The 22151-nt window shown below is 30.9% G+C and overlaps 5 protein-coding genes across 9 annotated transcripts in view; all 5 read left to right on the plus strand.

Annotated features, from left to right (window-relative positions):
* Positions 1-85: 85 nt before the first annotated feature.
* LOC109594486 (uncharacterized) lies at positions 86-2601 on the plus strand. The gene is made up of 6 exons (XM_020009708.2): positions 86-245; positions 297-416; positions 473-1405; positions 1459-1628; positions 1697-1914; positions 2107-2601. The coding sequence occupies exons 1-6, from the start codon at positions 205-207 to the stop codon at positions 2374-2376; spliced, it is 1752 nt and encodes a 583-aa protein (XP_019865267.2). The 5' UTR covers positions 86-204; the 3' UTR covers positions 2377-2601.
* A 77-nt stretch (positions 2602-2678) lies between these two features.
* LOC109594492 (probable serine hydrolase) lies at positions 2679-5126 on the plus strand. Its single transcript, XM_020009714.2, has 4 exons — positions 2679-2996; positions 3047-3248; positions 4251-4652; positions 4706-5126. Exons 1-4 carry the CDS (start codon positions 2820-2822, stop codon positions 4966-4968), a joined length of 1044 nt encoding a protein of 347 aa, XP_019865273.1. The 5' UTR covers positions 2679-2819; the 3' UTR covers positions 4969-5126.
* A 308-nt stretch (positions 5127-5434) lies between these two features.
* On the plus strand, positions 5435-6723 carry LOC109594460 (probable serine hydrolase). The gene is made up of 4 exons (XM_049967966.1): positions 5435-5599; positions 5650-5851; positions 5996-6391; positions 6445-6723. The coding sequence occupies exons 1-4, from the start codon at positions 5435-5437 to the stop codon at positions 6675-6677; spliced, it is 996 nt and encodes a 331-aa protein (XP_049823923.1). The 3' UTR covers positions 6678-6723.
* A 1409-nt stretch (positions 6724-8132) lies between these two features.
* On the plus strand, positions 8133-19622 carry LOC109594519 (WAS/WASL-interacting protein family member 2). Of its 5 annotated transcripts, none has more exons than XM_020009740.2 (8): positions 8133-8153; positions 13029-13248; positions 13319-13483; positions 14617-14774; positions 15103-15340; positions 15594-15988; positions 16050-16209; positions 18113-19622. In XM_020009740.2, exons 2-8 carry the CDS (start codon positions 13077-13079, stop codon positions 18184-18186), a joined length of 1362 nt encoding a protein of 453 aa, XP_019865299.1. In that variant the 5' UTR covers positions 8133-8153; positions 13029-13076; the 3' UTR covers positions 18187-19622. The 5 variants fall into 5 exon arrangements, with proteins under 5 accessions (XP_019865299.1, XP_019865298.1, XP_019865301.1 ...); XM_020009739.2 differs by lacking the exon at positions 8133-8153 and adding an exon at positions 9596-9795; XM_020009742.2 differs by lacking the exons at positions 8133-8153; positions 18113-19622 and adding exons at positions 9596-9795; positions 17113-17659.
* A 2092-nt stretch (positions 19623-21714) lies between these two features.
* Positions 21715-22151, plus strand: part of LOC109594520 (diacylglycerol lipase-beta-like) — a 36544-nt gene continuing 36107 nt past the window's right edge. Inside the window, exon 1 of the mRNA XM_020009743.2 lies at positions 21715-22151. The gene's annotated coding sequence lies outside the window, so the exon portion shown is untranslated.

Genomic DNA, 22151 nt, shown 5'->3' on the forward strand with positions numbered 1-22151 from the left:
GCACTCAATGCAGAATAAATAAACAAACACACAACCAACAAAGCATCTAGAACCTGAATAGGAGTGAAGTTAGTCACCAACGTGTAGTTCGAAAATTTAACCGAAAAGTTTTGTTTGATTTTGTTGTGTTTGATTTTTTGTTTACAACTTTGCACTTCGCATTAAAGAATAAAAAAAATCCGCGTTCTAGCTGATCACATCATAATGAATACTAATGGTTTAGAGAAAGACTTGAACAAACAAAGGTATTCTATGGAATTTTTATTAAATTTACATTTACTGATGTAAAATTTTAGGCAAAATAGTGGAATTGAAATGAGACTGTCTGAGGTATTGACTTCCAATGATAATCAACAGACAAATCAAAAGAACACAAGTACAACAAAGCATGAAGGAACTCTAAGTTCTGTTAAAAAGTATTAGTAACTCAATATTAACTTAAATCTTTTCTAAATGGTTAATTTATTTTTAGAAAAGTCTTTCCCTTTCGTAACATAAATGTAAACCCAATCAACATATCAGCACTACTGAAAGAACTAGATGAGGATGGTGATGATTTAGAAGAAGACATACCAAAATTGAATAAAGATGACAGTTTTGTAACAAGCACAAAAACATTTTGTGATGAAGTGAAGAAACCTAATCCTTTTGCAGAAATTAAAGAAAATATAAGCCCACATAAAAAATCAATTGATTGCAAAGCAATAGAAGAATACCAAACAAACTCAGTAAATAATGTGAAAAAGTGTTTAATCCCAAGTATTACTATTTGTACAGATGTGGAAAAACCTATTAATCCACCTAATAATGAACTTCAAACAAATATTCCCCCCAATAAAAATTTACCAACAACATACAATCAAAGCCAAAATAGTGCACATCTGGTTGCTAGCAAATCAACAGTGATCCCAAAAGCTGAGGACAGTTTCGAGTTGGACTTGTCAGTTTTAGTGTCACCAGCAAAAGGACGAGGAGACATTCTGGCAACACCAATTGGAAAAAGACCTGACCATGAGTTTGTAACACCTAGGATGAATCCACCCAGAATTCAGTTCAGTGCAAAAAAGGAACTGCCAATTCATAGATCCAGTGGGAAGAAAACTATGTCAAAGCTAAAAGATAGAATCGATGGATTTTTTAACATGGACAATAAACTTGATTGTTTGAATACAATAAGCGAGGAGAATAGATTATTAGTAAAGGGTGTGGAGTACATGATATTAAATCGGCTTGGAAGAGGAGGTAGTTCTGAAGTATTCCTTTGTCAATGTGTGGATGATGAAATATATTATGCTATTAAATGTGTATCTCTACATGATCCTGTTACTGCTCAGGGCTATCTTAATGAAGTGGAGATTTTGGGTAAACTACAAAACTGTGAAAGAATTATCAAAATGAAGGAACAGTAAGTAATTGTTAATTTCTTTGTTGTAGCAGTTTTAATATTTTTGTTTTTAGTGAGTATTTAAAGGAGGAGAAGAAGTTGTATGTGGTGTTGGAAAAAGGTGGTGAAGACATGTCCACAATTTTAAAGCATTTGGCTCTGAAGAAGTCTCACATTTCAGTTCACACTCTACTGTTTTATTGGATGGAAATGTTGTATGCTGTGAGGGAGATACATAAAAATGGTAATAGTTTATCAGTTTGAAATTTTCAATAACTATATGTGACTCTAATAGGACTATTTATTTTTAAGGCATAGTTCACAGTGACTTGAAACCAGCCAATTTTATACAAGCAGGGGGTGGCCTAAAACTAATAGATTTTGGCATATCTAGATGTATGCAAATGGACATGACATCTGTGATTAAAACAAATCCTGAAGGCTCTTGTAATTACATGTCCCCAGAGGCACTGAAAAATGAGACTAGCACAAACCTGGACAGTCCCAATTATGGAAAGAACAAATTTAAGGTAAGTTTATATAGGTTTATCTCCAAGTTTAAATATAATAATCTAATTAATAAAATAATGTAGATAAACAATTATATTTTTGACCTCAATGAACCATTGATTATTTTACTAAATAATTCCATTAAGTTTGAAAGTGTTACATGTGTTAATTATTTGTTTATTATGACAAATTTGATACTTTTGTACTTGTAGATAAATTTCAAGAGTGATGTGTGGTCATTGGGATGCATCTTGTACCAGTTTGTGTACCGGAAAACGCCGTTCCAACACATAAGCCAAGTATGGTCAAAGTTGATGACGATCGTGGACTCGAATCACAAAATCGAATATCCGGATGCGCCGTGGGTGCCACAAAAGATAATAAACACCATCAAATCGTGTTTACAGTACGAGAAGAACAAAAGGCCGTCCGTTAATCAGTTGATATCCGAATACGAGCACAGCTTACTGCATCTTCCTTAAAGTGTTGAGAATGTGAATTTGTATGTTTAAAATTTATTTATAGTGTTGAGTTGCTGGATGGCTAGACGGAAACGTTGTTGATGCTAACATGTGTTAGCATTCAACACAAAAATATTAGTTGTAACAGTAATTACAGTACAACACAACAAACATGTATTATATAACCACTATAAAATCCTTTGTAAATAAACAAAACTTAACATTAAATATATATAATTTAAATAAGATACAAATTTTTTATTTACTGCCATAAACCTTGTAAAAAAAGGTGAATGATGAATTAGAATTGTTTACATGTAACAAGTGTGACGTTGATGGCATCTCCAAAAAACTAAGTAGACTGTGGCCGCACCACAGTGGTCCAAAGTTTACGTCGCGGTTAGAATCACCTAACCTTTAAATACTCAAAACAGTTAACCTGCCCGTTTATTATTAAAATAGCAATGAATATCTCACGATCATTATTGAGATGCGTAAAAACCGTCAGTGATTTAAAATACTCCACCAACATTCAAAAGTCGTGTCAGGAAATAATTATACCAGTACCATGGGGGCACATAGCGGGAAAATGGTGGGGCCCCACAGATAAGCGGCCGATTCTCTCGATACATGGATGGCAGGTAATTGAGAAAACTATTTATTTGTTTATTCATAATATAGATTTGTTTAGGATAACTGTGGTACTTTCAATCGATTGATACCATTATTGACAAACGATGTGGGCTTCCTGACAATCGATTTACCAGGGCATGGACTCTCTTCGAAGCTACCACATGGAATGTACTATTTTTCTGTTGGATATATTACACTCATAGAGACCTTAAGACGTTATTTAGGCTGGGATAAAATTTCACTAATGGGACATTCACTTGGTATGTGATTCAAGTTATCAATGTTTATTTTTAGCTAAATAATATAAGTATAGTCGTGTTTGCGATATGAAAATGCCATGTCATGGGGCTGATAACTACATTTTTATTGTAGTTTGCCAAAAACATATCTGTATTGATTCAAAACTTATTTCTTATTTAAATTTATAATTCAATGATTAAGAGATATTTAAATCACCCATTGATATTGTTAAAACATATTATTTATTATATCCTTACATAACAATAAGCTATTTGGTAGCTTTACTTATTTTTTTTTTTTTGTATTTTGAATTATTCTCAATATGCTTTCTTCAGAATTTAATATTTTTATATATTTGTCAAAGTTAAGTGTAATATGTAAAGATAGAACAAAAGCATGAAAATGTGTACTTATAAACAAAATTTCATGTTTTTTTGGCCTAAAGGTAATTTTTAAGGTATAAAAATTAAAGAAATCGTAGTAGTACATACCCATTTTGATGCCCAAAAGATTACCCTGTGGACTTTGATTTTGGGCCAGAAAACGTTAAATTTTGTTAACCAGTACATATTTTAATGCATTACAATTAAAAAATGTTTTTTAAAATATTTAAAGTATTTTCTCAATAATCCAATTTAAATTTTATTTTTATTCAAATAAAATAAGTATGTACAGAGTAAATCACTAACTAATTTAGAAATTTGTGGAAAATGAAAAAAAAAAGAGAGATTGATGATCTAACTAAAATGTCTGTATAGTCACCAATATTGATTTTAAAAATTTCATTTTTGGCATACTTGTTAATCAAGAACTATCCTAATAAGTCATTACTAGTACTCAAAAATTTTATACAGGATGTTCGTTATTTACGTTTAATTTTCTTAAAACATCATGTATGTTTTAGGTTTATGAATTACCTTTAATTACTCTTCTCAATAGCTTCTTAAATTATGCCATATATAAATGACTCATTTGAATTTTTCGTTATGTAAACCATATTGTTATTCTAATTGTTTTTTTAGGTGGTGTATTATCGTATACTTACGGAATGATATACCCAAATATCGTGGATTTCGCAATCTGCCTGGATGCCGCCAAACCGATGATCCGCCGACAAAACAACGTGCACATGGCTAAAGCAATAGACAACTTCCTGAGATTCTCCCAGTACGAAATGAGCAATGAGGAACCACCCAGCTACACAATAGACGAGATTAAGAAGAAAATATGTGCTCCTAACAAAGACTCTGTTCACTATGAGCACAGTCACCATATTATGGAGAGGATGATTGCACCGTCCAAGAAGAATCCCGGCAAATTTTATTTTACCAGAGATAACAGATTGAAGGCGGGTGGGCTGGTTAATTTTCCACAGAATGAGATTCTAGAATATACTGAAACTATGAAATTTCCAATATTCATTGGTAAGAATCACCCTCTTTAAATTAATTTTCTCTTTCAAATAATTAATTTTTAGGCAAGGCCACTAAGTCATCATATTACGAAATTAAGGAAAACTTCTACGAAGTATTGGCTGTGTTGAAAAGGTCCAGCAAGGATTGCAGTTTCCACTACATTGAAGGAACACATCACTATCATTTGAACAATCCTGAATCTGTCTCCGATTTATTAAATGAATTTATTAAAAAACATAACGTTGAAGACAGAAGTATAGGGGGCATTAAAAAAGAAATGATTGTCGATGTCGAAGACAAACGACGAGCAATTTGCAGTTTATAATTTATAAACATTAGACATTTAGTTTATTTATTTCACATAATGTTGACAATTTCAGAGGAATGTTTGTATGCTGGTCATACATATTTTATGTCATTAAATCGATATTTCTGGATGATATTTGACGATGTGTATGTTGAATAAATTATATTTTAATTAAAATTTATTTGATTTTCCTTAATTGAAGGTTTTAATTAGTTTATGCCCGAAATTAAAAATAAGTATAATCCTAGATTACGTTAATACCCAGGAACAACAAATAATATCAAAATAATAATAATAATAGGTCTGTAATTATTATTAAGCTGTTAATTAATTATAATTTAATAAATGTGTTAAAATGTAAAATGGCAAGATAATACTATCGACTTAAGCAAATTTACAAAATTTAACTTTGTTTTTTAATTTACCAGAATGACCACTAAAAACCAAGATACGTTCAATTCATTTTAAAATTACACCAGTTAAAATGAACATCACCACTGGATTAAAAATCATCAGGTTTCAACTAGTCAAATGTTTTATTAGACAAAAATCCTGTCAAGAAATCACTATGCCTGTGCCATGGGGACATATCGCAGGAAAATGGTGGGGACCAATAGATAAACGGCCGGTCCTGGCAATTCATGGGTGGCTCGTAATGTATTAAATATGTCGAAATATATAATTTGGTTCTTTGGTATTCAAGATAATGCTGGTTCATACAATCGATTAATTCCTCTATTAAATGACTTAAGTTTTCTGGCTATCGATTTGCCAGGTCACGGAAGGTCTTCTAAACTACCTCAGGGATTATATTATACTAATGATCAGTATGTTGTTTTGGTGGAGTATATTAGACAGCATCTAGGATGGAACAAGATATCTTTTATGGGACACTCACTAGGTAGGCAGAATATTAATTTTTCATATCTAAAATATAGAAATAAAAAATGTAATATCCTTCATTACTCATCGATAAACGACATGAATTATCCGACTAGTCATTTGACCTTTTTGGTTTTCGTACAATCTGGGACTGGCATTTCAGGCGTGGTTATCACATATTTATACGGAGCCTTTTACCCAAATATTGTGAATTTCTCAATTTGTTTGGACGCAGCTAAACCATTAATTTACAAAAACAATAATGATCTAATAGCCAAACTGATTCAAAACTTCATGAAATATGCAGAGTACGAACTGCAGAGTGACGATCCTCCATCCTACTCTTTGGAGGAGATTATGATGAAATTGTGTGCGAGAAAGTCCGTGTTTTATGAGCACACACATCATTTGATAGAGCGAATGATCGCACCATCCACTAAAACCCCTGGAAAATATTTCTTTACCAGAGATGCTAGATTAAAGTGCGAGGGGTTGGCGAACTTCCCTCAAAATGAGCTGGTAACTTATGCTAAAAATATAAAATATCCATATTTTATCGGTGAATTTCCTGATCCTAATAATTTCTTATTTTTTATACATAGATTATTTAAGGAAAAGCAAAAGGAACCGACTATTATGAGGATGAAAAGAATTTTTTTGAAGTTGTGGATGTTCTAAAAAGGGTTAGTACAGACTGCTGTCTACATTACATTGAAGGAACTCATCACTTTCATTTGAACACTTCCGAGTTAGTAGCTGGTTTAATTAACGATTTTATTGCCAGAAACAGGTTAGCAGAGGGCCATAGCAAAAGTGATATGAAAGATCACATTATTGTTGCATAAAATTGTATAAATTTTTTGAATATGAATTTGTGTATTATTTTCTTGATTGGTTAGACGTTGGTCATTTTCCATTTTTCTGAGTTTAGCTGGGTATAAATATGGGAACTTTAATTTTTAAAAGAATTTTTAATTATTAAATCTGTTGTTTAAATTAACGTTAACACTTATACAACGTTTTACTTTGATCAATATTTAAATAATAGATATTAAGCAAAAGACCGCCAGCAAATATTCGATTTAAATTTACAGAGAGCAAAGCTTTTCTAATTTGCTCTATTGGAAAATAAAGAACATAATTAAAAATAAAAAAAAAAATAAAAGATTAGATTGACCAATTGAATAGTAGATAAGGATAAAAAACAAGAATAAACATTACACGGCATTCAGTTCAAGTAGTACAGCTTATATTTATATTATTTTACGGCCACTACTTTATTCTTTATACTTCCTTAAATTAAAAATTCAATTATTATTTATATATTTGTAAATATACAAAGAAAACCACATATTTCCATACTCGCCAAACCGGATTCCATGTAAAACCAAATATTTTACGTTTTTATTTATATTTGAAACTGAATATGCGAAATCAGTAACAAACGTTGATCTGCAATTAACGTAAATTCGTTTCCGAAAAACGACGATTAATCACAATCTCTCCCAGATTACTCATATAATTAGTCATCATCTTATTGTAACCAAGAAAGTCAAACGCACATAATTTTTTCAAGATTCATTGATTTTATATAATTTCTTAAGTGACTCAAATCTAGTTATGTAATGATTCAGTTTGGTCGCATGTTAATGATGAATTATTATTATTACTAAACTTCTAATAAAACAAATTGTAGTTTGTCAAACAAATAATATATTGTCTTTTAAAGTACCCAATATTATTTTGTTTATTTTCACACTAAAGATTATTGATATTAAGTTGTTAAAGCTTTATCTGATATTATCAGACATTTTATTAGTGATAAATCATATAAATTATTGCTAAGCTTAGTTATTACAAACACTAGCACAAGTATTATATTCAAATCCCGCAAATAATTGACAACACGAAAGGAAAATGAGTGAAAACAATTCCGATTTGATAACGAGGAATGACCGACGAAAAAACAAATTCCGTTTCTAAAACGCGTACTTTCACACACTGAAAAAAGCAAATTAATCGCGTTCGACATGTTTGTCGTTTAAATAGAAAAAAAATTCGCCTCGTGCAATTTTTTTCAGTCACGCATATTCAACCGGTTTATTCGTTTCTAAGCGCACAATTTTCGAATAGGTTTTTAGATCAGGTGGCGGAAAAACGGATTAATGCCTGCAGTTTTTAGCGGCACGCGATGATAAATTGTTGGCGGCACGATTCGTTGCAGGAGATGCATTTATTTACGTGTTCACTTTGCAGGGTGTGGACCAAGACTTTGGGGGAAAATCGGACGTTGCGTGTGATCTCTGTTCTATTTGGGTTTGGTAAGCAGTACGAGACCGACATGTGTGTTTATTATGAATATTGATGTTGTGATAAGAAATTTATGGAAGCAATTATTGAATATGACGTTAACAAGTTTGTGTAAATAAACTGGTATCTAGATGTACTAGATAAAATATGTATAGGAATTACAAATATTTTATTTAATAATAAAATATTATAAATAGTATTAATCTATAGGGGATATTTTACGTCATATCTGAAAGTTTAGAACATTTTATTTTTAAATTTCTATATATTTACTGTGTGGTCTATTTCAGAGACACCCTCAAAAAGTTTGTATTTTTTTAAGACACACTGATATTGACTGATTCAATTAATTCATTTTTTATTTGTCTAGAAGACAAGAAAGGACATCCTTTACTGATTATTCTAATGTGTCTTTCTATAAAAGGAGGTACTATTGTACTTTCAAATAAGTGTGTTGTTTCATATTTGTTAACACTGAGAACTGTTGATTATTAGCGGGCCGGGCACTTTTACCTTTTTGAATGTACTTACTTTAAAATCGGGGTAAAATAATTTTACTTATTGGTTCAGAATTCAAAAATGGGGTTTTTATTTAATTTATTAGTTGATTGATAAACGATAAACAAGTTCTTCAGATTCTTTCTATGTAATATAATCTACTTACCTCAAAAAATCCCCTTAATAGTTCAAGATACAAATATGTAAAATTTCTTTTATTTCAATTGGATATAAAATTTTTAATATATTATAAAATTTAAATTTAGCTAAGATATTAATTATGTTTTTGACAAATTTCAAAATATTTAACATTAACGTCTATGAAACTTAGAAAATAGAATTTTTTCTAGGTTATGCTAAATATTATAATTTTTGTTATAAAAATATAAAATAACAAAATAAATTTGAAAAAAAACTAGAGGTGCTAATAAATATTAATTTGAGATAATAGTTAATTAATTTCTATACATTTTTTTTTACTTACTGGCCACTATCCTAAAAAATTAGAAATTTTAAGACAAATTATTGGTAAATTATTTTATTTTTTTATTACAACTTTATAAATAGACGCATCAAAGTACATGTCAATTTGTTATCTCATATCTTATCTATAATAAATATTAAATAACTAAACTATATTTGTTATTATATTAATTGTATATAATTTAAAATATTGAGTAAAAATATTTCTTTCAAATACCAGTGCCGACAACATTAAAGACGTAAAATGCAAGGACGCATATAGTCTGTCCAAAATAAATATGGTATACAACAGATTTTATCGGAAACTAGACAGTATACATTTAATCAAATCAAAAATTAACGTAAAATACTGCGAGTGGAATATAAATAAATAAAATTTAACACAAATAAAACAAACCACAGATAAACAATTCCTGTGCGATTGTTTTGTAGTGGGAGGTATAGTGAGTACGGGTCATGCGCACACCACACGTATTCCGCCATGTTCTGTGGCTGCGATAATTCCGTAAAGATTCATTAGTCGGAGAAAGTTCGAAAAACAATTCTCATTACGGTCTCTGTCCTACGTGTAAATAATGTACGGTGACAAGTGTTTTTTTTTCGTGAACCAGTGATGTGAATGATTTGTGGGTACGCAGCACACCTGCCAGAATTTCGAATCCCAAGAATAAGGTGAATACGTGTTTTCCATGCCAACCTACATTATTTTCGAATTATTTGCCGTCCGTCCATATGACGAATCGACGTCGGCGGACGGCCGTTATTTTCGTCGATTTGACGGTTCGGTTTGTGCATTGTGTTGGGCTGCGTTCGAATTATACGGGCCAGATGTAAATGTACCGAGATCGGGTGGCAATAACATCGTCTTGCAACCTTGGCTGGCCAAAATTGGTTTACAAAATATGATTCAAAAAAACGATTTGCATACCTGGTCGAAGACGGAATTCGCTATGAATGCCCCCAGCGAACCGTTTGCCTTAGTGTAATTAATAATATTAATTGTTTAATTGTGATGTGCCTGTTTAAAGTTTAATTACATTTCCAGTAACAGTTCCGCCGTCTCTGTTCAATAACTCCGTGCATAAAGAAAAGGTTAATAATTCGCCGTTTATAACGTTATTTATATTTGAGTGGCTTAATTGCAAGTTACAAGTGACGACTTTTGTTTGGAGCCAGGCCATGTGAATTGTTTAATTTATTTTGTCGTTTTAGAAAGTTGCGAGTGAGATGAATGTAAATTTGAATTGTGGCCATGCTTTTTGTTTCAAATGCAGCGATATATTTTTAATTCACACGTTAATAGATTTCATTTATAGTAAACATCATTTATATGATTTTTTTGTCAATATTTTTATTGTTGGGGTAAACATAACCTAGTTTTCCTGGGTATTATTTTCGTTTTGTCATTCTAAATACAGAACTTTAATAGAACAATAAAAGTATTCTTGTAGAAAACAAAGCTTTTATGTATTTAATATTTTAGCTCTCCTCAGGTGTTTTATATATTGCCAAAAATAATAAATAAATAAATTTCATTAACATTGAAAACATTTAAATAACCATTACAGTGATTTATTAGATTGTTTTATATAAATTTCATATATTGTATTCTTTTTAATCATTACATAAATGACGAAATTAATTTCAATGTTAAAGTGATTTGTTTCTTATGTCAGTTTTCATTGCCAATATTTTAATGTGTATTTTTATGTATGCATCACAATGTAAAAATGCCGTCAAATTAATTATGAATAAATGGTCACTTAAAAGATCTTCAAAATAATATTTCAACAATGTACAGTGTGGCCCATATGAAATTGTGACACCCTCTTGAAATTTATATTTTCTATCCGATTTTGATAAACTTTTATTTTAATTGTAATGCATGAAAATATTTATTTATGAACAAAATTTTACGTTTATTGACCCTAAATCGAAGTCTCCAGGTAATTTTTTAGGCATGTAAATTTAAGAAATCATACTAGCAAATTTTTTATAGAAAATCTAACTACACCATTAGATTAAGCTTACCCTGAAATGGGTGTGTATAAAATTTTATAAAATATGCATATTCATAATTCTGCGGAAAAAATAAAAATCATATTCTTTTTATGAATTTATTTGTTTAATCAAATAATCTATAGAATAAATTGTCGAAAATAACACAAATTATCGTAATTTTAAAGAAAATTGACTATATTTTGTCTATAAGAACATACTTTCATTCTTTACAATTGAAAGTTTGTTAAAACGTTCAAAAAATACAAATTTTATGGAGGTGTCCCTCTGTCAAATAGGCCGCCCAGTATATAGTAACAAAAATAAAACATAATTTATTTGAGCAAGTTATTGTTAAAGTGTGTCATGTTTAACAAAATACATCAATACACAATAACAAAGACCAATAATTGCTCTTTAACCATTATTAATATTGAATAAGCAAACATATTAATGATAGATAAAGTTAATGTTCATTAGACAGCACCCTAAAATTATTTTTATTGTTCGAACATTTAATACGTTATTACATTATTCACTTAAATATTTACAAAAGATATTGTTTTATTCTGTGGTGTTTTTAAAACACAAATATAATAACCAAGTAATAATAGAAGTAACCATGAAAAAGCAATGTACAACTAATTGTGACGTTCAGACACAACTGTTGAAAAGTGTAATTGGAAATTATTTTAAGCACATTTTTCCTGTACGTGTATGACACATGTTTATAAATATATAAAACATCCCCTACTGTGTGTTTGAAAATTGATATGGCCTATTTATAATATAAGATATTATAAGACCACAATTTATGTAAAGTTTACAAATGCTTTTGGTTGTTTATTTATTTACATTTGTTTGGAAACTTGTTGTCATTTTTCTTTTCGGCGAATGACAGATGTTTTAAGCAATAATATTTTATCATATTATCATTGAAAATATTATTTTTCTTTTTAGTTATCAGTTACTTCCTTATTTAGTTTATTTAATTGTTCCTGTAACAAATATAAAACAGTTGACAGGGAAGTTAAATTGTTGGTTAATATGACACTTACTCTCTATAGTAAATTTAAATACTCTTATCCGAAACATTATATGTATTGTAACTGAGTTTATAATTTCCTTATTTATATTATTTATTTGTGTGTTCATAGGCACAATGTGAATAAATTACTCAAATAAAAGATATAGTTGTACAAATACGTAACAAGGAAAAATGTCATAATTTTTCTCTTGATAATAAAACATTTATTTATACTTGTTGGGAAACCCTGATAAAAATTATTTTTTACTTACAATTTCTTTTAATATTGAAGATAAGGGTAGATAAAAATTCTTATTCATATTTATATCTCCATGTAAATTTGTAAATTGCAGTATGAGTTTGAATTTATGTGATACAATATCTAGAGTGCTGTTGTCAGATTTTTATTACCAAAAAATACATAATTGTAAAAATATACAGTTTCTAGAATATAGTCTCGCATCTGCATTGGTATGTCCTGATTTATTTTATTTAGTTTTGAAATAAGTTGAGAGTTTAATCGTGGCTTTCTTTACTTGGCCATAAAATATATTACATTCTACATGCAGTATTTTAAATTAGAACAATTTCTTGTATAACAGAAAGTAATTGAACATGTTTAAAATCTTTAAATTTGCAAGCAAAACGTTTTTTTAGACTTTCGACGCTTTGCAATTTGTAAACGGTTTCACGTTATCACAAATGGTCGTTTATCCACTCAAAATATTGTCTCATAACAATCTTTATCTCAAATCATTTGTGAAACGTGCAATCAGAATTCTTGTGATTTGGCCAAACAATTCATTTCGAAAGCACAATCAGAATTCTATTCATAAACAATAAGTGCGATCCGATGTGTTAACGTCATTTTTGATTGCAGTCCGTGCGGGATTGAGTGGCTGGTGGCAGAAGAGGTGCCGAGTCCAAGATGCCGGGTCCACCGCCGCCGCCACCGCCCGGTGCGCCGCCCCCGCCAATGCCCAAGTTTACGGCGCCGAGCGGCGGCGGGGCCGATGCCAGAGGTGCCCTCCTCAAGCAGATACACAAGGGTACCACCCTCAAGAAGGTCGTGACGAACGATCGAAGCGCGCCCATTGTTGGTAAGATATTTATTTATATTTATCTACATTTTATTGTTATTTTTGAGCATTAATTTATTTGTTTTATTAGGAAAAGTGTCGAACAACAATAATAACAACACAGGGACGATTTCCTCTGGTGGTGGTTCCCACAATTCGGGGCCGCACACTCCGAAGCCCAATGGTATGATTGGATTGGGCGGACTGTTTGCTGATGGTATTCCAAAACTGCGACCAACGGGAAAACTTACAAATAGTACGTATACAGATATGGTATCTAGTCATCTCTTAATCAGTTGTTACTGTAAATATTTGCTGGAAAAATTGTGTGTTACATGTTATCTGGAAAAAGTTTTAGTAATTTTCTTTGTGTTGCATTTCTGTAATGAAGGATTTTTCTGGTGTATATAACCCTATTATATTAAAGGAAATTACGAATATAAAGTTACATCATGGATAATCCTTTATAATATAATTAAATTATATTTAATTGTGTAAGATTAATTTGTCTTATTCATTTAAATATATGTCGTATAAAGAGCGGTAATTCAAAACCTCAAATTTCGAAATATATTTTGATTAAATTTTTTCTGTTTAAATACAGTTTTCTCCTCTAAGTATTATGTTTCTATCCTTTGTAAGGATACTTAATTATTAAGTAAAAAATCTTGAAAACTTTTACGTTAAATAAAAATATAATTGAAATACCTAATATTGTAAACACATTTCAAACTTTTGTATTGACAGGAAAATATTGTATATGTATTTATTCAAGGCTTTTTTAGAATGAATTTAATCTTATTACATTAAATGTATTTAAAAATATAAAGTTACATCAAGAATAATCCTTTATAGTATAATTTAATTATACAATGCTGCCGTTTAATTTCTTCATACATTTAAATGTATGCAATATAAAGAAATGTGAATCAGAAGGATAAAAAAATATAGCTTGTGTGAATTGATTTTAATTAATTACATGGTTGAAAATTGTAGAAATTGTTTAAACAGGTTAAAAACAGAATTCTCAAAGTTTAATTATACTTGATATGTATAAAAAATATTTTATGTATTTTTCGTGTAATATGGGAAAAAATCAAAAGTTTGGGTTATTAACTAATAAAAAATTGCACGGTTTATTTGACTAAAGTTTTGTTTGAAACAATCTATTTACAAATTTCCAAGCCCATTTTTGTGTAACATCCGCCACTGGCAAAGTTAATTTTACTTATCACGTGTCACTTGCGTATCTCGAATCGTAGGTGTATTAAACTTGCATATTTTAATAAGAGCTGCTGTTTATTGAAAAAACTTCCTCCTTATACAATAGAAGAACTGTTTCCACATCATTTAAGCGGACTTATTTTTAAAACCTTTGCGTATTTTTAGGTCCGTTCTCGGAGAACGTGCAAAAACAGCCGGCCATCAGACAAAACTCGACGCCGATCGCACCGAAAAATGAAATTGTACAGAACAAAATTAAGAAACAATTAGCGACCAACGACAACAGAAATCGAGGGCCACCACCGCCGGCACCCACGAGAAACGTGAGTCACTCTCCTCAGCCTTATTTTTTTAACCTTTTTTCCTGTGTATAAGGAAACTGGTACATTTGTTTTACATTTGTTTATCTGGTGTGACATTGGATAGTAATTGAAAAAACGTTGATATACAAGCGGATGTCTCGGTTAAGTGATTAGGAGGTTCAATTTCCCTAGTTTCTAACCATCGATTTTACTCTCGAAATGTTCAGATAAACAATTTCCCATAAACTTGCCAAGTTTAAACGTCTTAAAATAGATTTTATTTTCAATTAAAAATACTTAAATCAAGACAATCAGTCGCAACAATTAAGATAGTTAATAAATTTTTTAGTTCGGCGATGAATTGAAGTCGTCGGTGATGTCACGTAACGGCCTGAACCAGAATCACATGAACCACTCCATGCCTACTTTAATAGCAAACTCCAGTTCGCTGCACCAGAGCAGGAGCAACACGAACCTGCACGGGCAAGACTACACGGACAGCTACAACGGCATGCACCACAACCAAAACAAACCTGTGATCAATCATGGAAAGCCCAACCTGGCCCCTAAACCGCCTGCTTCCACTGGTAAGATTTGGTTTTATGTTTAATGCTCTGCGGTTACAAAGACGTCACAATGACAACATTTGTATGGTTAGGCAGGACGTTATAATTAAATATGTTATGTTACCAATTATTTTTACTAACAAATAATATTCTTTTGTTGAAGTATTCAAGCTAAATTTTTGTGAAGTCAAGGTAATTTTAACTGTCATTCAGACGCTGTCATACCCTTTTTATCAGAGCCACACGATGTGTAAAATACATACTTATTTGCCAGGTACCCTTCCGAATAAACCCAAGAAGTTGGCAATAAACGGTAAACCGGTGAACAGGGCTCACAGCATGAAGAGCCCCCGTTCGCCTTCGCCCCAATCACCGGACGCGCAGGCGCTGAAATCGGTAAGCGTCAGGGACATATCGCAACAGCTGGCCGGGTCCGCCCTCAACCTGACCAAACCGCGGTCGTACAATGGACGACCGAACGCGCCGCCTCCACAGGTGCCGACGACGGCGCCGCCCCTCCCACCTCCGCATTCGCCGGGCGGCGCAGGCAACATGTACCCCGCGCCGCCCAAGAACACCGTCAAGCCGCCCAACCACGCGCCTCCGCCACCTCCCTCTGTGGCGCCGCCTCAGGTGCCGATGCACAGGTCGAACCGAGCACCGCCACCTGTAAGACATTTAATAACAATAATTAACGAACGTGGTGTCTAACGATTTTAATATTTTTCAGCCACCCAGTCATACGCAGAACGCGCCGCCGCCTCCGCCACGGCTCTCCAGCATGAACAGGAACGTGGACTTTGATGAACGGTTTAAGTTTAACTCGCCGCACCTGTTTCCCAGGCCGCCGCCTTTCAAGAACTTCCCCAAGTTGTACACCAACAAGCAAGGTCAGTATTTGAAGCCGAATTTCTCTGATATTGAGCGCTTTCCTTAATGTTATTGTTTGTTTTATAAATTAAACTGTTTATAGTGATTTGTAGATTATTTGTTTGATTGCATGGTTGATGGATGTGTGTGGCTGGCTTTTGTACAGAAAATTGTCGAATTACAACCTTTTAATACTAGTAACTTGACAAATTATTTCTTTTTATGTTGTGTGTTGTTCAGAGTATACTTATATACATTTTTATTTATGATACTTTGTTTAATTTACTCAAGTAGTTTTAAAATTTAAAAAGTATACTCTAATGAAGCTTTCACATGTTTTTGTTTTTGTGCTAGTCCAATAGTAGAGTTTCTATACTCTATTAATAATATTTGTTTTTTATTTATTTTAGTTTCTAACATTTTTTTTGTTTATAGTGAGCAACTGTTAGGTTACGTTATTTTGGTGCTCTGCATGAGTGTTTCTACCGCAGACCATTACTATGCATGCAGGTTAACAACATACATACTAATAGACTCTTTTCTACCGTCTGCAATAACATTTTTCTACGTGTTGTGAGTGCCGTAGTAGATTCACGTGAACTTTTAGTAAACAGTGCCCAGTTTGTACTGTTCAAAGAATCATTCCTTGTCATTTTTATATTCAAAACATTTTGCATTTTTATTTTCCTGTTTTATTGTTAAGGTACAGTTTCTGTTGTATATAAATTTGACATACATTTTACATAACAGGAATATCATTGATTTAGTTGTTATTCATGTTGATGATATACCTGGTTTTTCAACACAAATTGCTTTGGGATACTTTTATTTTACTAAAAAACAATGTGATATATTTATTTTCATTGTTTTTTATCCTTTTATGTATTTTTATCTCTACATACATTGTAATTTTGATATTACAGAGTTTGTTTCATGAATAGTCTCATTCCAACTAAATCAATCACCATTAACCGAAACAACGTGTATATATTGTATATTTTTATCGCAAATTTAATTTCCTAATAAACATAATAACCTTTATTATGTATTATACAAAATATAACAGAGATAGGTGTTATCATCTTATTCAGTCTGATAATAACACAATTAACGCAGATATGCCTTGTTCTATTATTTTTACAAAATGGTAATAATACTAAAATAGACATTTAACAAGTTATCAGGCAAATCTGGGTTAAGGAATGTTCACCGTATTGCGTGTTCAACACAAATTAAATGATGGTTAAAAAGGATGTTCAGCAATATTATTGTGTCAAAGGAATATTTAATCTAGTCATACGTGAAAAGTTGTTTTATTTTGCATCTTGTATCTCTAGTTATCATTTGTTTAGTTTTTAGTTTATCATTTAAAGTTTTTTTTGTAAGTTTAATAGTAGATTAGTTGTAGTATTCTTATTTAACATTGTTAGTCTTATTTATTGTTAATAATAAATTAATCATGTTAAGTAATTTGGTTTTCATGATTACCTTGTTTGTTAATCCTGTTCGTACTGGAAAATGTGCATCACGGATCATCACCATTGTAATTCATGTCATTAACGACAGAAATAAAGAATCAATCGATTTCGGAACGATTCTTCAGCGACAAATCAACAGTTTACTTGGCTTTGATTGATCTTTGGCTTGCTCAATAGGAGGAATGTGCTTAGCTGAAACTTTTCATCATTTTTAAAACAATTATGCATGCTGTATTTGTATATTGAAATAATTTCTTTGCTGTAAATTGTGATTATTAATAAATTGTGCACCTATGTCTCTGAGGTAAGTTTTTGAATAATTTTCATTCATATACTAATATACATCAGGCATCCTTTCACTAACAATAAAAATCTGCTTTTTTATTATTTTTAATTTGTGGTCACGCCGAAATTGTTATCTGACTTGTGTATTTTTCTGTTGTAGCTGTTAGCAAACAACAGGCGCCTCAGCCTCCATCTCTTCAGCCACGGGCCTGGAATTCGACGTCGGCTTGCTAGCATCAGGTTTCATAGTCGATTTCTCATTATTTATCTTTATGTTTTTGCTCAAATAAGTGCAATTAGTTCTTATCATCTGTTTTTCTCGTTAAAAATATTATTTAGGCTCCAAATTAGTACTGGACCGTATTAATTTATTCGCTTAAGTTTACATATCACCTTTCATTGTATCAGCGTCTGTCAATCATTGTATGTAAATAAAAAACGTTTTGTACAACTCCTTTTAAAACATTTTACATTTGAATAAAAGTCATGTCACTTTTCTGTTATTATAGAGTATTCGTTAAAAGTTTTATGGAGTGTTAATGAAATCAAAACTAGTATTAAAGTTGCTGCACACTGATTTACGACAAAATTTTGATCTAATTCTTCAGAGACTCGTAGTTATTCAATCAAAAAGACTAGGAGAACAAAATATTTTTATAGATTTCGATAGATATGTGTAAAGGTTAAATTTTACCTAGCAAGGTATTGATTATATAAATTTAAGAGGTACAAATAACCGTTGTAAGAGAAGGTTAAACATCTCACGCATTAAAGATATATTTTAGTCTAATAGGCTGTGGTATATTATTATATTATGATGTATATGTTCACATAACATAGATATTAATCTGGATACAATAATTTATTGTAGTTTGGTGATGTTAAGTGAGATCAACAAGTTACAGTTGAATTCCTTTAGCATCAGCAATAATACAGTTTTTGCTTTGAATTTTTTTTTCAAGTTTGGTGGTATGTATAGGTATGAGGTATCAAGGAAATAAGACTGTTCTCTGCTTTCATATAAGTGTTATAATGTATTTTTCCTATTTGAAGTTTGTTTTTGAGCAATAATTTTTACTCTTTGTGTATTCAGTTCAAGTGAGAATGTGTTCAGGTTACAGGATGCATGTTTCAGTGTAAATGTGAAAACATAGGGAACAAAAACAAAAAGGTTTAATCGTTTAGGTACTTATTTCTTCGAAAAATACCGGAATATTTTAAGGAAAACGTTACTGTTAAATTACCACCAGTTAGTATTTTCGACAGTATGAGTGTATTTGTTTCAGGTACTTTATTTATTTGTTTTTGTAACTTTCTCAAACTTATTTGTAGTTTTTAAGTATTTTTATTATTCTTTATTATTAATTTAAATTAAATAACTTGTTACTAGTTGCCTTAAAACATTATGTAATTAAGTTAATATGTAACCAGGTATTTTTAGTTTCATCTTTTTTCATTTTATTGCGTCTGTTTCAGACGTGGCATTTATTTTATTTCGTATTTATTATTTATACTTTTAATTTTTTTACTAGTCACGTGTTTGTATCTTCCATTTAGAAAAATTTCAGTGCCTAAAATATGTATGTATATCGTTAATAATTTTATGTATATAGAGCTGTAAATACTATTGTACAAAATATGAAATCTTAATAAATATTAATGAATAACAGCATTTGTTTTTTATGATTAATGTGGTTGCGTAAATGTGCAAATTCAAAGTTTTTAACGTAAGTATATTTACATAAATTTAAATTATACTAATTCTATATAAAGAAGAATTGAAGAATAAAAGATTGACGAAGCAAAATTTTCCAGTATGATGATGAGTGTGCAACTTCTGTAATATTCCATGTTTTGTTGTTTAAAGCTGAAGGCATCGAATATCAATAAAAATAAGCGGAAAGTTTAAGATTGGAAGTAAAAAATAGTGGAGGTCATCAAAAAAAAAAAAAAAAAAAAAAAATCGGGAGATATAAAAATATTTAAACTAGTATAAAAAATTGTTGAAAAATTATTATTTCGGCGAAATCGGAAAAAAATTTTTTTCAAAATAAACAAAAATAGTTTAAGTCATAATTGTTATAAAAAATTCGAAACAATACTTTTTTTCGTTTTCCCTAAACTAAAGTTATTTGAATCACCGAGTATAATAGCAGCAAAACAAAATATGATTCAATCAAAATTTTTAATTTCCAATTAATATTTCGAATATTAAAATAAATAATTATAAATCTTTCAATATGTTTGTGAAATAAGATTTAAATTCATTAAAAATTAATAAAAACTTGTAAAGCAATAAATATTTTAATCGACTTAAAATATGTTTTTATTAAGAATATAAAAGTACTAAAAATATTAAATTAGATATTCATTATTTATTTTGAAACAAAATTATATAAATAAACGATGGTGGCCTTAATTTTACCAACGTATTAAAATATATTAAAAATAGGAGCTGCAGTACTTGTATTAGATGTCAGTATTCATAATGTTTATTGTATTTTCTGTTATTGTTGTATCTACCATGAAACTGGTAAATATAACTTTCTTCGTTAAAAAGTTTTAATTTTCAATGGACAAAACTATAGCAACTGTTTTACTTTATTACTCAGTGAATTTATTTCGATTATTAACTATCGGTCTTGTTTATTATATATATTTAATCATTAGTCGAAGAGAAACTGTAAAAAAAATTAATTCAGCGTTACCAAAATCTAATCGAAAAAACTTGAAATCGATAACTGGATAATGTCAAAAAACAATACAATCTTATCTTGAACTGAAATTACAGACAACCTGGAGGAAATGAGATTTTCTGAAATTAATTCAAGGATAATGAGAATATGTTTAGTGGATGGGGGATTGTTTGACCAGACCTATAAGGAAAACTCCGGTTTCTACTAAAAATGTTTTGACTGATTTATGTACAGGGATATATTAAGCATCAATTTGCTTCTACATATCGAAGGAATGAGACAAATCCAAAATTGTAACAGACTGGTTAAAAGATCAAAGCATCGATGTTTTGTCTTACCCGTCTCAATCTTCAGTATCAACCCTATGAAAAACATGAGAAATCACGTTTATAATCAAATTCGACATTTTACAAATTTAAATGAAGTCATTACATCAAATCAGGAAGCTTGAAGGAATGTAAACTAGTCGTATATTTGGAAAATGGTCGAGTCTATGCCACGGAGATGTTTAAATTTATAAAGCAAAGAGAATATTATACAATGTGTTATTGTTAAATTAAACAACACAGATTTAATCATTAAAATACTCGAAATTAAAGTTGCTATATTTATGGCCTATTTATATAAAAGAGTTATAGCTAAAAAAGTTGTTATAATTATTGTCATTACTGTATATGATACATAATTTCAAATATATCACCAGCAACAGAAAATACAATACGATAAAAAATTTTAAATTCTAATCGATGTTCCGAATTAATAATGTAAATAATCATAATGGGAAGCTCATTTCAATCTCTTATTACGAATATAACTGTACCAAGTATATTAAATAGAACTCATCTCATAAAAGTTAATTTTGAGTGAAATACTATATTTTAAAATTTTTGAATAATCAATATTATTCTCTACACTTGTCTACTTTAATTTAAGTTGATTAAAAGTAATTGCAAATCTAGCAACTTCATAAAATAAAATTCAATTAAAATTTTTATTTTAATGAGCTAGTCCAGATTCTCATTTCATTCAACATTAGTAATTTTCTTTTTAACTACAACCTATTAAATAAACACACTTCTGGGAAAGCTTACATAGCGTAGAAGACACCACCTACACGACAAACGAACCGTGGGCACTTCCGCCTCCGGTTTTCGCGACGGGGTACCTAGATTGATCGCCGTATCATCCGGAGCGTCCGGCCGACGGCACAAGGTAGTGGTGCACCGCGACCATGCCCTAAGTCAACCAGCGCAGGCGGCGAGCAACAGAGGGGCGCAACTCGTGGTCAACGCGGCGGCGGCCCACACTCGTTCGGACTTCGCGGCTCGCAGTCCAGTCGCGTACAAGACACACCTGGAGCGCATCTCGCGTCAACGAACGGTCTCCACACGAGTACAGTCACACCGTGCGCGTTCTTCACGTTGTGTTGCCGAATGTTGTGATGGTGGTGCTTATGGGGTGCATGCGTTGGATTACGATCTGATCGACGTCGTCTTTTTGAAG

This window comes from Aethina tumida, chromosome 5, assembly GCF_024364675.1.
Source record: "Aethina tumida isolate Nest 87 chromosome 5, icAetTumi1.1, whole genome shotgun sequence".
NCBI classification, from domain to species: Eukaryota; Metazoa; Arthropoda; class Insecta; order Coleoptera; family Nitidulidae; genus Aethina; species Aethina tumida.

Bases quoted from the DNA above. Each gene is read 5' to 3' on its own strand.
- LOC109594486 (XM_020009708.2), top strand. From the start codon at position 205: ATGAATACTAATGGTTTAGAGAAAGACTTGAACAAACAAAG. The intron at 417-472 runs GTATTAGTAACT...ATTTATTTTTAG, and splicing joins ACTCTAAGTTCTGTTAAAAA to AAAAGTCTTTCCCTTTCGTA. The intron at 1,406-1,458 runs GTAAGTAATTGT...TTTTGTTTTTAG, and splicing joins ATTATCAAAATGAAGGAACA to TGAGTATTTAAAGGAGGAGA.
- LOC109594492 (XM_020009714.2), top strand. From the start codon at position 2,820: ATGAATATCTCACGATCATTATTGAGATGCGTAAAAACCGTCAGTGAT. The intron at 2,997-3,046 runs GTAATTGAGAAA...AGATTTGTTTAG, and splicing joins TCTCGATACATGGATGGCAG to GATAACTGTGGTACTTTCAA. The intron at 4,653-4,705 runs GTAAGAATCACC...ATTAATTTTTAG, and splicing joins GAAATTTCCAATATTCATTG to GCAAGGCCACTAAGTCATCA.
- LOC109594460 (XM_049967966.1), top strand. From the start codon at position 5,435: ATGAACATCACCACTGGATTAAAAATCATCAGGTTTCAACTAGTCAAA. The intron at 5,600-5,649 runs CTCGTAATGTAT...TTCTTTGGTATT, and splicing joins TCCTGGCAATTCATGGGTGG to CAAGATAATGCTGGTTCATA. The intron at 6,392-6,444 runs GTGAATTTCCTG...AGATTATTTAAG, and splicing joins AAAATATCCATATTTTATCG to GAAAAGCAAAAGGAACCGAC.
- LOC109594519 (XM_020009740.2), top strand. From the start codon at position 13,077: ATGCCGGGTCCACCGCCGCCGCCACCGCCCGGTGCGCCGCCCCCGCCA. The intron at 13,484-14,616 runs GTACGTATACAG...GCGTATTTTTAG, and splicing joins AACGGGAAAACTTACAAATA to GTCCGTTCTCGGAGAACGTG. The intron at 14,775-15,102 runs GTGAGTCACTCT...TAAATTTTTTAG, and splicing joins CGCCGGCACCCACGAGAAAC to TTCGGCGATGAATTGAAGTC.